Genomic DNA, 15410 nt, shown 5'->3' with positions numbered 1-15410 from the left:
GGCTCTCTGAGAGGCCATGTTTGCGAGGACCCATAGGCCGCTGGCAGCCCTTCGATGCATCTTGGGAAATGTAGTTCCTGCTCTGGCGGAGCCATTCGGGGACGGGCGTGAGTGGGTCGCCCCGGCGAGAGCCAATGGGAACCCAGTTTTGTCGCGATGCTTTGTGGGAGATGTAGTTCTGGCTGAAGCCGGCGGGGTAGTGGGGGGAAAGGACCACTGGGTTTCTGGGAGTGTTGGGGGGAGGGGGACAGATGAGTTTGGCGCAAAGCCTGCCGGGGCATGGAGTCCTGGTGAGCTTTGTGCGCATGTGCGAGGTGGCGAGGGGGCTTGGGGGGCCTCGCCCGGGAGAGTGAGGTGAGCGAGGGGGGCAAGGAGGGAGGGATTGGAGGGGGGCGGTTGGACTGGCTTTGGGGAGAGGGGGGCTGGAGGCCGGAGGAGAGAGGAACGGGAGGGTTGGGGGAGGGAATGAAAAGAGGGACCGAGAAGAAGGGGGAGGGGAGCGTGAACGGGAGGGGGAGGGTCGGGAAGTGGGAGGGTGTTGTGGGTCCCGGAGGCGGAGAACGCGGGGGAGAGTTGGAAACTGAGGGGGGGTAGTGGGGGAGGGTCGGGAAGTGGGGGGAGGGGGAGGGGACTCCAGCAGCGGGTGGGCTGGGCCCTGCCGAGGCGTCCGGGGGCGCCGGACGGACCGGGTCAGAGAGGTTTGCTGGAAGGGGCTCTGGGGGAGGGTCGTGGTGCAGACGTGGGTGGGGTGCAGGGGGTTCACGTCGTGCATGTCTTTACAAGTTGGGTCTCACTTTTGTGGAGTTGTGAGATTCCCGAGGATGAGCTGAATTGTCCTCTTTCTTTTTTTCTTTCTTTCTTTCTTTTTCTTTCTTTCTTTCTTTTTCTTTCGTTCTTTCTTTTTCTTTCTTTCTTTCGGGTGCCCTCCCCCGCCACTAGCTTGTTGCAAGGGACTAATTTCGTAGGCGTGCAGTGCTTCAAGGCTGTGTTTGCTCTTGTTAGCGTGTGAGGCTGCCCTCCTCCCCGTCAGCCCCCATCACCCTCTTTTATTTGCTATTTTAACCCCTACTCTTCCTCATACTTGGATTTAATGTGTGTGCTTCTGATCGAAGCTATATCCCTAGCACCTCACCAAGTAACAGTAGTAGTAAAGGTTAACTCTGGTTGAAGGCTTGCTTAGCACAGCTGGGTGCTGTTCTCAGCATCTTTGTTTTCCTTACATCTTGAATTCTTACTGCTACTCTTGGGTATGACTTCTCTCCCCATTTTACAGCCTGGGAAGGGAGATTTCTTGTGTAAAAGGTTCTATACCTTGTCCTGGGACGACTAGCTGGGAGAGGTCAGGGCTGGGATTTGCTCCAGGGCCCTTTGCTCTGAGTAAATATTTGTTCAGTGGACCGGTGGTTTTCCACCAGGGTCAACTGTGCCTGCCCCCCTCCCACCTCGGGGCACTCTCTGGAGACATTTTTGATTGTCACAGCTGGGGAGATACTGCTGGCATACTGTGGAAGGAGGCCAGGGATGCTGCTAAACACTGTAGGTTGCATAGGATGGCTGCCACACAGAATTGTCCAGCGCTAAATGTCACTAGTGCAAGGGTGGGAAACCCAGGGGTGGATCAGCAGGTCTTCACTGAACGCTTACTCTGTGTGGGATGGGGCCTCTTCTAATTCATGCTCCTAGCAACCCCTGTGGGGAAGGAGTTACTCTTAGATCTGTACTACAGGTGAGGAATTTAAGTCCAGAGAGGGCCCAAGGTCACACCACTGATAAATGGCTGAATTAAAAGCAGAAGCCAAGCAGGCAAGCTCCAGAAGCTGTGTCTCGTTATTTTTTCCATTTTTTTTTGCGTTTTTTAAAACTTATTGCAGTTTAGTTGATTTACAATGTTGTGTTAATTTCTGCTGTACAGCAAAGTGATTCAGTTATACACATATATACATTCTTTTTTATTTTGTTTTCCATTATGGTTTATCACAGGATATTGAATATAGTCCCTATGCTCTACAGTAGGACCTTGTTGTTTATCCATCCTATATATAATAGTGTGCAACTGCTAATCCCCAGCTCCCACTCCATCCCTCCCCCACCCCCTTGGCAACCACCAGTCTGTTCTTCCAGAGCCCTGCCTCTTAACCATTAAGTTAATGCAGCAGGCGTGGGCTCTGGATTCGAATCCTGCCTCTCTGTCACTCTCTGCGTGTCCATTTCTCTCCTTCTTTACAGTGGGGCTCATCTCCCCAAGTCGCACGGCTGTTGGGAGGGACAGGTGGGGCAGAGTAAGACACAGGCCTCGTGGCGGTCTCCTGAGGCCTCCAGGGTGCCTGGTGGGGCTGGAGGATGCTACCGGCACACACAAAGGCGTGTTACAGTTGCTTTCATGGAGGCAGGACAGAGTACTGTGGCAGCTGCTGGAGCCACTGGCCCTCACTGAGTAAGAGGAGCTGCTTTTCACAGCAGAGGGACCTTTTGTGTGTGTGAATGTATTTTGCTTTGTTTCTTCTTATTTTTTGTCAAGCTATAATTGACATATATTCCTTTCAAGTATACAACATAACGGTTTGTTACTTGTATATATTGCAAAACGATGACCACAATAATTCTAGTTAATACCCATCGCCATACAGAGTTATAGAATTTTTTTTCTCATGATGAGAACTTTTAAGAGCTGTTCTCTCAGCAACTTTCTTTTTTTAAAGATATATATTTTTTAATGCTTTTTTAAAAAAATGTATTTATTTTGGCCTGTGTTGGGTCTTCGTTGGCATGCGTGGGCTTTCTGTAGTTGCGGCTAGCAAGGGCTGCTCTTCACTGAGGTGTGCGGGCTTCTTATTGCGGTGGCTTCTCTTGTTGCGGAGCACAGGCTCTAGGCGCGTGGGCTTCATTAGTTGCGGCACGCTGGCTCAGTAGTTGTGGCTCACACGCTTAGTTGCTCTGCGGCATGTGGGATCTTCCCGGGCCAGGGCTCGAACCCGTGTTGCCTGCACTGGCAGGTGGATTCTTAACCACTGCGCCACCAGGGAAGCCCAACTTTCACATATACAACAGAGTATTATTAACTATAGTGGCCAAGTGGTACTTTACATCCCCAGGAATTAGTTCTTTTGTAACTGGGAGTTTGTAAGTTTTGATTCTTTTCACCATTTTGTCTACCAGCACCCCCACCCCTGCTTCTGGGAACCACCAGTCTGTTCAGTGTATCTATGAGTTTGCTTTATTTTTGTTTTTTTTGGATTGCACATGTAAGGGAAATTGTACATTTGCCTTTCTCTATCTGATTTATTTTGTCTTATCATAATACCCTCGAGGTCCATCCATGTTTTCACAAATAGTAGTATTTCATTCTTTTTTTATGGCTGAATAATATTCCATTATATTTATTTATATATGTATTTATATTTGTATATTCCACTTTATATATATATATATATATATATATATATATACACACACATATATATATTTTGCATCTTCTCTGTCCATTTATCCATCAACAACACTCAGGTTGCTTCCATGTCTTGGCTGTTATTAAAAATAATGCTGCTTTGAACGTCGGGGTGCATGTGTTTTTTCAAATTAGTATTTTTGTTTTCTTTGAATACATACCCAGAAGTAGAATTGCTGGATCAAACGGTAGTTCTATTTTTTTTTAAACCACTTTTTTTTAAAATTAATTACTTTGTTTGTTCTTTTTTTTTTTTTTTGGCTTGTGTCGGGTCTTCGTTGCTGCGCCTGGGCTTTCTCTAGTTGTGGCGAGTGGGGCTACTCTCTGTTGCGGTGCGCCGGCTTCTCATTGCAGTGGCTTCTCTTGTTGCAGAGCACGGGCTCTAGGCGTGTGGGCTTCAGTAGTTGTGGCACATGGGCTTGGTAGTTGTGGCTTGTGGGCTCTAGAGTGCAGGCTCAGTAGTTGTGGCGCACAGGCTTAGTTGCTCCGTGACACATGGGATCTTCCCGGACCAGGGATCGAACCCGTGTCCCCTGCATTGGCAGGCGGATTCTTAACCACTGTGCCACCAGGGAAGTCCCCAGCAGTTCTAATTTTTTGAGGAACCTCCATAGTGGCTGCATGGAGTGACCTTATTTATCAGTCAGTATTTGCTTTCTCAGGAGCAGCCCCTGAGCTTGGTGACCCTGGGACCCAGGGAAGAGTCCATCTGGCCCTGCCTCAGGGGCTAACCTTGGACAGCCGGGAGCGTGGGTCCCTGTGGTCCTCCCTGAGGTCACAAGCCCCTTCAGCGTGACTCCCAGGGCCTCACTCATTCAGGTCAGACTCCACTCCTGTCCCGGAGGGATCTTGCTCACAACAGAGCAGGCTTCTCTGCCTCTTCTGAGACTCGGCTCTGGCCCAGGTCTTCTGGGAAGTCATTCCTGCTGCTGCTGGGCTAGTCAGTCCTTAAATGGAAGGATGGGTGGGTGGAAGGTGATGCTGTGACCGGCTCCAGGGCCAGACAGACGCCAGTGTGAGTTCAGCCCCTGCCACTTATTAGCTGGGTGATTTTGGGCAAGGCCTTCACGTTCTCCATCTGCAAAATGGGGGCAATAATGCTAATCACACAGGACCGGTCATCCTGTAAATTTTCTTTCAGTGCCAACAAGCATGCCGGGCTCTGTATATGTGGCCTCTTGCCCTTGCAACGCTTAAATTCTAGCAAGGGAAATCAGCACCCAGATACGCTAAGACCAGATCTTATTAAACGCTGAGATGAAATTAATACAGTGACATGACAGTAATTGCAGGGGAGGGTGTGTAGGTGATTCAGGGAGGCTGTCCAAGGAGGGAAGGATGGCCTCTGGGCCTCAGAGGTGAGAAGGAGCCAGCTGAGCAAAGATGGAGGTAGAGAATGGCAGTACAAAGGCCCTGAGGTCGGGCCAGCCTTGAGTCTTAGAAGATCATCAGTGTGTGGCAGACGGGCATGGCTGTGCGCCAGTAAAACTTGACTTAAGGGCTTCCCTGGTGGCGCAGTGGTTGAGAATCCGCCGGCCGATGCAGGGGACATGGGTTCGTGCCCTGGTCCGGGAAGGTCCCACATGCCGCGGAGTGGCTGGGCCCGTGAGCCATGGCTGCGGAGCCTGTGCTCCGCAACGGGAGAGGCCACAACAGGAAGAGGCCACAACAGTGAGAGGCCCGCATACCACACACACACACAAAAACTTGACTTAAAGAGGCTGCAGGGACTTGCCCGGTGGTCCAGTGGTTAGGACTCTGCCTTCCAATGCAGGGGGTGCAGGTTCGATCCCTGGTCGGAGAACTAAGATCCCACATACCACACTGTGGGCAAAAACAAACAAACAAACAAGAAAACACAAAGCAAAACCCAGGCTGCAGGCCAGTGGCTCTTGAAGGTTTTAAACTCAGGACCCCTTTATACTTAAAAATTTTTTGAAGACCCCCCCCAAAGCACTTTTGCTTACAGGAATTACATTTATTGGTATGTGTCATGTTAGAAACTAAGGCTGAGAAAATTTCAAAATGTTAATGCATTTAGAAATTGCAGTAATCAACTTTCCATATGTTAAGATAAATAACACTTTTTTTCTTAATTTTTTTTATTGGTGTGTAGTTGATTTACAATGTTGTGTTAGTTTTAGGTATACAGCAAGGTGAGTCCATTATACGTACACATATAGCCACTCTTTTTCAGATTCTAGTCCCATATAGGTCATTACAGAGTATTGAGTGGAGTTCCCTGTGCTATACAGTAGGTTCTTATTAGTTATATATTCTATATATAGTAGTGTGTATATGTCAGTCCCAATCTCCCAATTTATCCCCCCCCCAGCAAATGACACTTTTTATTTATTTATTTTTAAATAACACTTTTTAAATGAAAAATAACCATGTTTCCCTAAATGAAAAGCTGGAAACATGGCATCATTTTTTTGCACATCTTAGTGTCTGACTTGAACAGCTGGGTTCTCCCATCTGCCTCTGCTCTCAGCCTGTGGCCTCTGGAAGGCCCCAGCATACACTCAGGAGAGAATGACAGCGAAAGAGGCTGGTAACCTGTGTTAGGAAAATAGCTCTGACCTCGAGGTACCCCCCGGAAGGATCTTGGGGATCCCGGGGGTCCCCAGGCCATTTGAGGAACACAGTTCTAGGCCGGGGTTTCTTAGGGGCTGGGTCCTTCTCTGCTGGGGGGCCATCCTGTGCACTGTAGGGTCCTTAGCAGCATCCCCAGCCTCCACCCACCGGATGCCAGCAGCACCGCTCCCCGACCCCCATCCAACGAGACCTTTCTAGATGCCTCCCCGGGGTAACGTCACCCCTGGTCGAGAGCCACTGCTTTGCGTCACCCTCACGACTGAAGCCACTGCATGTGTGTTTCCTCCTTCGGGAAGGGGAAGAGGAAGTGGAGGGCACGCGGCTGCCTGGGGGCACCGGGGCGCAGGTCTTACAAAAGGAGAGTGGGGAGGACGGATAAGGGGGGCCTCTTGCAGTCTCTCGCGTTTCCCTGAACCCAGACGTGATAGGGGGCCCCCGAGCGTCGTGGCCTGCTGGGCGGCCGTGACAACACCACCGACCAGGCGGCTTCAACAGTAGACATTTATTCCTCGCAGTTCTGGAGGTTGGGCGTCCGGGATCAGGTGCAGCCAGACTCGGTGTCTGGTGAGGGCCTCTTCCCGGCTTGCAGACGGCTGCTTCCTGCTGTGTCCTCACACTCAGGGGAGACAGATCTCTTCCTACGAGGACATTAGTCCTGTAGGAGCCCGGTCTGATGACCTCATTTAGTCTTCATTTCCTCCTAAAAGCCCCATCTCCAAATACATTTGGGGCTAGAGCTTCCACATATGAACCTGGCGCGGGGTACAGACGGACATAGTTCTGTGCACACTGGCTAGTAAGGAAGAGATTGGGGGGGCTTTGGAGCAAGCATCCTAGGGTGTCTGCCTCGGGGACGTGGGTTGGGACGTAACCAGGCATCGATGATAGTGATGACAACTCACATTTTCCCAAGCATGTGCTACGTGCTGAGATCCGTTCTAAGTTCTCGGTGCACGGGGAGGCTGCGGGGTAGAGGGAGGACAGGAAGGCCACACGAGGCCGGCGAGCGCGCGCTCCTGGGTGCGCGTCAGCGGCGCGCACGCACGCACGCACGCACACACGGGGCGTGGTTTTCGACCTCGTGCCGACGCAGAGGCGGGGGCTTCCGGGGGATGAGACGGAGTTCGGCTCTCACTGCTGCTCTTCCCCCGCGACAGGCGCTGCCGTCCCGCCGGCCCCATGGAGGCCCCGGCCGCCCAGCCTGTGAAGCAGGAGTGCCGGGCCGCCGAGGGCCTGACCCTGGACTCGCCGTGGCACCGCTTCCGCCACTTCCACCTGGGCGACGCCCCGGGCCCCCGCGAGGCGCTGGGCCTGCTGCGCGCCTTGTGCCGGGACTGGCTGCGGCCCGAGGTGCACACCAAGGAGCAGATGCTGGAGCTACTGGTGCTGGAGCAGTTCCTGAGCGCCCTGCCCGCTGACCTCCAGGCCTGGGTGTGCAGCCGGCGGCCCCAGAGCGGGGAGGAGGCCGTGGCCCTGCTGGAGGAGCTCTGGGTGAGCGGGGGCGGCTGGCGGGAGGGGCCTGCACCGCCGCGTCCCCCCACCCCGGGCCTGCCGTCTGCCTTGCCCAGGGCCGGGGGTCCTCAGCTCCACACTGAGACAAGCACAACCGGCTCCATGGGACCCTGAGGTCCAGGGTGTGGTCGAGTCGGGTGGGAAGGTCAGGCCAGCGAGCACGTTTAGAGGGACTGCGCATAAGCGCACCCTCCTGATACTCAGTGCGAGTCCGGGGTCCCCAGGACCACCCTCAGGTCTGACAGCTCAGTGGAAGGCTTCAGCAGTCCCCGACGGCGGCCTGCGCACAGCTGTGGCCATTCACAGCGGAAGGACGCAGGTTAAATCGGCCGAGGAGGGGCAGCAGAGCAGGGTCCAGGAGGTTCCTCCCAGGGGATTCGTGGGCGGTGCCAACTCCTGGCGACAACGTGTGCAAGACACGGAGCATCGCCAACCAGGATGCTCCCCGCACCTCTGCGCCTGGAGGTGTTGGGGCTCCAGCCCCCGCGAAAGGCTGATCGGGTACCATGTGGCCCAGAGCCTCCACATGAATTATGTTGGAGTGTCCAGCACGGCCCAAGGCCCCTAGCAGGCAGAACGTGCTGAGCGAGGGCTCAGCGGTCCCCTCCCAGCAGGTGAGGGCAAAGGCCAGACCTCTCTCTGGGTAAGGTCAGCCCTTGGCTGCACCCCAGGGGTCAGTGGACTGCAGCCTGAGGGCCAGATGTGCCAGCCTCTGGTGCTGTGGTGTGACATAGCCTCACGGGGGCACGGCCTCGCCGTCCACTCGTGTGTCACCTGTGGCCTCTTTCTCCCCAAGGCAGAGTTGAGTGGTCGCGACAGGGACCAGAGGGCCCACAGAGCCGAAAACCTTTGCCCCCTGGCCCTTTCAGGGAAAAGCCTGGGCACTGGCAGGTACCAGGTGATTCGCGTGTGCAGAGTTTGGGGGTCCCAGGACCACCCCCGGGTTCAGTCGTTCATGGGAAGTACTCAGAGCTCGAGGAAAGCTGCTGTTCATCACAGTGAAAGGACAGAGATTAAAGTCGGCCGAGGGAGCAGGCGGATGGGGCAGGGGGACCCTCATGGAGCTTCCTCGCCTCGGGTCATGTGGACAGCATGAGTATTGCCAACCGAGGGACCAGGGGGGCTCCCCAGCCTCTGTAGACATGGCTTCCCAATCGGGGAGGCTGACCTTAATCTCAGGTCCGTCTGGGGGTCAAGCCGATACAGCAGGGCCAGACCTCCCCCAGATCGCGCTATCAGCATGGCCTGCCTGTCCCCATGCAGTCCTGAGGGGTGGGCCCTGGAGGCTATCATCCTCTCCATTTCAGAGATGAAGGTATGAGGCTCAGAGAAGTCGAGTGACTTGCCCAAGGTCACACAGCCAGTTGCGGGGGGTGAGAGGGACAGAACCCATGTGCTGTGGCCCGAGATCCCTGCCTCTGTCCCCTGCTGGATGCCAACACCTGGCTCAGCATCTTCCTGGGGATGGGGCTCAACCTTGGCACAGTCCAGCATCCTGTGCCTGTGACTCGGAACCAGAGAGCCCACAGGCCACCTGCAGGGCCCCCCCCCCCAGCAGTATAAAGTTCCCAGGCTTGTGTGCCTGGGAATCGCAGGGTGGCCGGGCAGTGCAGCTTCCCAGGCTCCACTCCGGGGCGAGCCGGCCCGCATCCTGCTCCACCCTGCCTGCACACCGGCAGGCGTCACCTGGGGTTACCGGGCCCCACTGAGGCCAGGGAGCTGGGAGCTTGGCGTCCACCAGTCTGAGCGGGGACTCCTGGTGAGACCATGCGCTGCCCACCTCCCCCCTCAACTGACCCCTACATGGGAAGTAACACGCTCAGGCCCCCCAAGCAGGTCTGTGTCTGGAGGTGCCCGGGACCCAGGTGGCCCCGTGCCAGGCCCGCCCCACACCTCAGCACACCCTTGTCTTGACCCTCTTCTTCGAGGAACATGTCCTGAGCCATTGGAGCAAAGGCAGGTGGTTGGACACCTCCATCCCTCTGGCTGTGCACTTGCTCAGTGTCCACTGAGGGCTGTGGTGAGAGGCTCCGGGGGTCAGGACCCTCTGAGGTGGTGGGGATGTAAAGTGGTGCATCCGCGGTGGGGAGCAGTCTGGCAGTTCCTCGGGTTGAACGTGGAGCGGCCACGTGGGCCAGCAGCCCCACTCCTGTGTGTGAGCCCAGAGAAGTGAAAACACGTCCACACGTACCTCGCATGCGATACAACCTGAGTGGTAGCAAGTCAGCGTCACTCGTAACAGCCAAAAAGTGAAAACAACCCTCACATCCAACGGCTGGTGAGTGGATCAACAGAACGCGGCCTGTCCACGCAGCAGGACACCACTCAGCCATAGAGGAGTGAAGCCCTGACACGCTACACCGTGGACGAACATCAAAAACACGAGGAACACATGAAAGAAGCCGGTCACAAGGACTTTTCGTTGCATGATTCCGTTGCCGTGAGATTCGCAGAAGAGTCAGGTCCATAGAGGCAGAGAGCAGACTAGTGGTTCCCGGAGGCTGGTGGGGAGGAAGTGGGGAGTGACTGCTGATAGGGACGGGGTACAGGGGCTGGGGGTGATAAAAATATTCTCGAATCCATTGTGGTAATGGTTGCACAACGGAACGTACCAACAACCGGGGAATTGCAACTTAAGTGGGTGAATTATCTGGCATGTGAGTCATGTCGCGATAAAGCTGCTATTTATAAAAAGATTGGCGCCAGGGTCAGCACAGAAGTGGGACAGGCCAGTCCCTGCCCTCCTGGAGCGTGCGAGCCCAGGCAGCTCCACTGGGAGGTCGACCAGGCCTTTTGTGGGGAAAATGACTCCATACCAACTCTTCCCGACATCTGAAGAGGAAGGAACATCCCAGCTCATTCTACAGGGCCGGCGTTTTCCTGGTACAAGACCAAGGAAAGACAACTGTAGGCCTTCCTCCTTAATCTCAAAATAGTAATGTTGAGTGAAAGAAACTAGACCCCCCGGCCCCTGGAGAAGTACCGATTTACTGTACGGCTCTATGAACATGAAGTCCTAGCAGACAGAGACCACTGGATCGTGCCGGGAAGCACAGCAGTGGTTGCCCTGCTGGAGGGACGGGGGGAGGTCACGGATGTGCACAGGGAGGCTTGCGGGGCCACGTGTGTGTTGTGGGGCTTCATGAGCGCATACGCACGTGGAACTCCTCGGGTCGTGTGCCGTGAACCATGTGCATTTACGCATGTCACGCTTCGATGCAGCTGCTGGGAGTGCAGTGTGGAGGGTACCGGGATGGGGGCGCCCTTGAACCTGCAGGAGGTGGCAGAGCTGGTGCTTGGCCAGGGCCTGCAGGGTATGTAGGAGGGCAGGCCGGGCACGGCTGGGAACGGGGCTCCAGGCAGAGGAAGAGCGCGTGCAGAAGCATGGGGCTCTGAGCGCCTGGCACACCCAGGACACCATCGGCCGTTTGCTGTTGCCTGGGCTTAGAGGTGCAGGCGGGGCCCCGGGCAGAGGTGGGAGCTGAGCGCGTGGCAGCGACCAGGCCACAGCAGATGCGAGTGACGGCGCAGCACCTGCGTGGCTGTAATGCCCCGAGCCACACTCATCTGCTGAAGTAGGAAGGTGACCGTGCGGATTCTCCCGCCACCACCAGACCAGGTGGGCACCTCGGGGTCCCTAACGACGAGCTTTCATCAAAGGCCCCTTCCATCTGCTCACCAGCTGGTAGAATTGTCGGCATCGCTGGTCTTCAGCCTAACAGCTGCTTGGGTCCAAAAGCAGTGAAACAAGTGAAATGTGAGAAGGGGGGTTGGGTGCCTGTAACCCCTGGCAGCTCTTCCTCCTCAGCACCAGGAGAATTCTGCTCTTTTCCTGGAGGCATGGGCTCGAGGAACAATGAGCAAGCGTATAAAGGAACCAGAAGGAGCGTGAAGCTTCTTTTCACACCACTGGTCTTCTGGCTGGTGCCATGCTGCTGGGAGCTGTCCACCGGTTGAGCTGGGAAAAGTTCCGTTCTCAACTTCCTCTATTTTTTGCTGAGTTAAAAGTAGCTTCTCTGTCTTCCTTCTGCATTTTGTCGAGGAGTTTGCAAAAGGCATTAAAAAGCTAAAATAAGATTCAAAGCAGGTGCATCAGTTATCTGCTGTGTAACAAATCGCTCCGAACTTCATGGCCCAGAACAGTGAACATTTATCACCTCGGGCAGCTTCTGTGGGTCAGGAGTTTGGAGCAGCGCTGGCTCAAGGTCTCTCACGAGGTTGCATTTAGGCCCGGCTGGGGCTGTCCGCACCTGGAGGCTGGCCCAGGGCTGGAGGGTCTGATTCGGAGGCGGCTCCCTCACACGGTGGTCAGCTGGAGGCCTCCACATGGGCCTCTCCGTGGGGTGGCTGGGCATCTTCCAGCTTGGCAGCCGGCTTCCCCCAGGGTGAGCGGTAGGACTGAGAGGGAGAGAAGTAGAGGCTGTGGCTCAGGTTGCTCAGTGGGGGTTGTGGTATCTCTGGTTTCAGGGACCAGCAATGAGGGCACCTCGGGATGCTGCCGAAGGCTCCGGGGTCGGCGTGGGAAAGGAAGACGGTGGGGTCACGCCCTCAGGTGAGCAGCTCACCCCTTCCCCACAGCGCGCCCAGCCCCGGGGGACCCTTTCCTGTCCGTCCTTTATTTGTCCAGTGAACATCCCTGCTGTGAGCCAGGCCCCGTGCTGGCACCAGGGCGGGAGCTGAATCAGACACGCCCTGCCCTGGAGGACATGGCGAGTGGGGGGTCAGACAGGACAGCGAGCGCCCGTGATGCACCAGGCGTGGTCCCGCCAGCTCGCCAAAATCCCGCGCCCGCCCTTGAGATACGCGGCATCATCAGCTACCTTTTGTAGCTGCAGGAACCCAGGCACAGAGAAGTGAAATAACTCCCCCAGGTACGGGTGCCGGCCAAGCCAGGGTTGCACCCCGGCAGCCTGACCCCAGAGCCTTTGAGCCCCAGTTCTTCGCGGGGCGAGACCTCCTGCAGTCATGCTCTTCCTGACCCAGGCACTGTGCAGGACTCTCTTCTCTTTGGCCAGCCTGGTGCCGATGTCCGGGCCGGGAGCTGGGGAAGGTTCTGGCTCCACCCCGACCACAGGCATTAGGGTGAGGAAGGGAGGATCAGATTGAATCTCGTCAAAGCGGGGAATAGGCCCGGGAGGCAAAACCCGATGATGCCCACCACAGGCAGAAAGGTGACTCTGGTAGCCGGCGTGGACTCAGGCGCCTGGAGACCTGGTGGGGGAGGGTGGCACTCACCTTGTGCCAGGGCCGTGGCTGGAGAGGACGGAGGAGCTGGGCATCATCTCTGAGGCCACGTGTAGAGGTGGCAGGATGGGGGCCCTTCTGATGACACCATCAGGACCTGTAGAGCCCGGGTTGCGGGGGGCGGTGCCTGTGGACCTCCAGAGGGGGGTGGGTCGGAGAGGGAGCAGCGCTGGGACGTTGACTGGGAACCCGAGGCAGTGCCCTCTCATGTCCCTCAACGGGGACCACAGCGGGGTTGCAATGAGACGGCACACCAACGTGCTCGGCACCGTGCCCGTCACAGAGGGAGAGACTAACAGGTTTTTATCACACCCGTCCTAGTGTGACACTTAAACTTTGCTTATCTCCTTGGAATTCCATAGAGCAGTTTGGAAACCTGAAGAAAGGAAATGTGTGGTTCATCCACCCACCCGACTTATCCATCCCCACTTACCCACCCGTGCACCCACGCATCCATCCATCACCCAATCCATCCACTCCAACATCCGTCTACACACTGTCATTTGTCACTTACCCGCCTATCGATTTCCTCCTCCCGTCCATCCACCCATCCATTCGTTTATTGGGCACTTACTCTGCACCAGGCCCTGTGCAGTACGGGGACCCAGGGATGAACCAGAAGCTGGCGGACAACGCTCTTCCCTCCCGGAGGGCTCCCTGGCGTTAAGCGTTCCCCTCCTGCCCCGGGACCACCCCTCTAGCCAGGACACGGGCCGCCCTCGCGGCCTGCCTTGCCCGGCTATGCCCTGCGCCCGCCCTGACTGCGCCTTTGCCTGCAGGAGACGCGGCCCCCGGGGCTGAGGAACTGGCGACGGGGGACGCCCAGGCCGCGCGCCCTTACAAGCAGGAGCCGGGCAGCCCCCAGCCAGCGCCACCGCCCCCACCGGCGCCCGGCCTGCCCGCTTTCCTGGCGGCCCCGGGCTCCGCGTCCTGCCCCGAATGCGGCAAGGCCTCGCTGAAGCCGGCGCACCTGCTGCGCCATCGGCAGAGCCACTCGGGCGAGAAGCCGCATGCCTGCCCCGAGTGCGGCAAGGCCTTCCGGCGCAAGGAGCACCTGCGGCGCCACCGCGGCACGCACCCCGGCGGCCCGGGGCCGGCCCTGCGCCCGCTGCCTGCGCGCGAGAAGCCGCACGCCTGCTGCGAGTGCGGCAAGACCTTCTACTGGCGCGAGCACCTGGTGCGCCACCGCAAGACGCACTCGGGCGCGCGGCCGTTCGCTTGCTGGGAGTGCGGCAAGGGCTTCGGGCGCCGCGAGCACGTGCTGCGCCACCAGCGCATCCACGGGCGCGCGGCGGGCGCGGGCGGGGCGGCGGCGCCGGGCCCCGAAGGCGGGGGTCCCTTCCCGCCCTGGCCGCTGGGGTAGCCCCCGCCCCGCCATGCAGCCCCTCCCGTCCCTCACCGGCTCCTCTGCCCCCGTCTCTCTCCTCCGCCGGCCCCTCCTTTGTCCCGACCTTCTGGTGCCCGAGAGCTCCCTGCTCCTTCCCAAGTCTCACTTTACGTCCCAGACCCCACTCCTGTTCGGATCTCACGCCGTCCTCGTCCTCGCGGTCTCTCCCGCCTGTAGAAGGAGGCTCCGCAGTCCTTCCCTCCCCCGGGTGGGGGGCAGGGCTGGCCAGGAGCCCAGAAGAGGAGCGCAGGGCAGGAGCAGCAGGCGGGGCCCCTGGTCTAGAGGAGTCTGGAGGAAGGGGACTGGGTCTTGTCCCCAGGAGACACCCCCCAGGACGGAGTGGGGGACGGCTCCGACAGGACACCCACCCCCAGGAGACACCCCCCAGGGCGGAGTCGGGGACGGCTCCGACAGGACAGACCTGGGTTTTGGCAGTGGGCTCCCTGGTCTGGCTTGTCTCTCTGCGAGCCGGAAGGCATAGGATGGACAGAGATGCCTGCCCTTGGGAAGTGCGTCGGAGACGACAGTTCACCAGCATCTGGAGAGTAATAAAGCCACTGATAAGTTGTGCAGACCCCGAGTGCCCTGCGTTGTGTCCTGGGGGCTGCCCTCCCCAAGCTGCCCAGGATGGGAGGGGCATTGTGGGCCCCACCTCCGACCTTCCCAGCTGGCAGGGCCCTGGGAGCCTGGGCCCAGGGGGCTGGTTCCTTGTCCTTGAGCCTAGAGATGAGATGAACCCCGTGAGAGGTGACAGAGATGAGTTCTCGCGGGGGTCTGCACTGTGGGGGAAACGCAGGCACGCGCCACCTTATGGAGCCCACTCACTGCCCCAGGAGTAGGTCTCCCTGCTTCCACCTCACAGAGGCCGGACTCAGCCCAGCACCCAACAGTTTGGGTTGGAGTCTTGGCCTTAACAGCTTCCAGGCTCCATGATCTCAGGTCACCTCCCCCTCTGAGCCTTGGTGTTCACATCTGTAAATAACAACAATGGCACACACATCCCCTCCTAAGGGCAGGTCACCCCCTTTCATTGGGGGACCCTCAAATATCAGTGTCAGTAGGTCTCTCTGGTGGCCCGTTTTCCATAGAGGAAACCATCCGGTCTCCTGCTGGGAGTGGTCACAGGACCCTGGTGGCCGCCAACCTGGGAGCCCCGGGGAAGGAGGTGGGGGCCTGGGGCAGGCTCACTGCTGGGGGCAGCCCTTGGCCAGCCTCCTCTTCAGG

The 15410-nt window shown here is 57.5% G+C and overlaps 1 protein-coding gene across 2 annotated transcripts; it reads left to right on the top strand.

Annotated features, from left to right (window-relative positions):
- The first annotated feature begins 257 nt into the window (after window positions 1-257).
- Window positions 258-14787, top strand: ZNF444 (zinc finger protein 444). 2 transcript variants are annotated; one of them, XM_060084362.1, is made up of 4 exons: window positions 258-354; window positions 7201-7534; window positions 12023-12107; window positions 13579-14787. In XM_060084362.1, exons 2-4 carry the CDS (start codon window positions 7223-7225, stop codon window positions 14160-14162), a joined length of 981 nt encoding a protein of 326 aa, XP_059940345.1. In that variant the 5' UTR covers window positions 258-354; window positions 7201-7222; the 3' UTR covers window positions 14163-14787. The 2 variants fall into 2 exon arrangements, with proteins under 2 accessions (XP_059940345.1, XP_059940346.1); XM_060084363.1 differs by lacking the exon at window positions 258-354 and adding an exon at window positions 633-698.
- Window positions 14788-15410: the final 623 nt, after the last annotated feature.

Source organism: Mesoplodon densirostris, chromosome 19 (assembly GCF_025265405.1).
Source record: "Mesoplodon densirostris isolate mMesDen1 chromosome 19, mMesDen1 primary haplotype, whole genome shotgun sequence".
NCBI lineage: Eukaryota > Metazoa > Chordata > Mammalia > Artiodactyla > Ziphiidae > Mesoplodon > Mesoplodon densirostris.
This window is presented reverse-complemented; position numbering and strand designations above follow the sequence as displayed.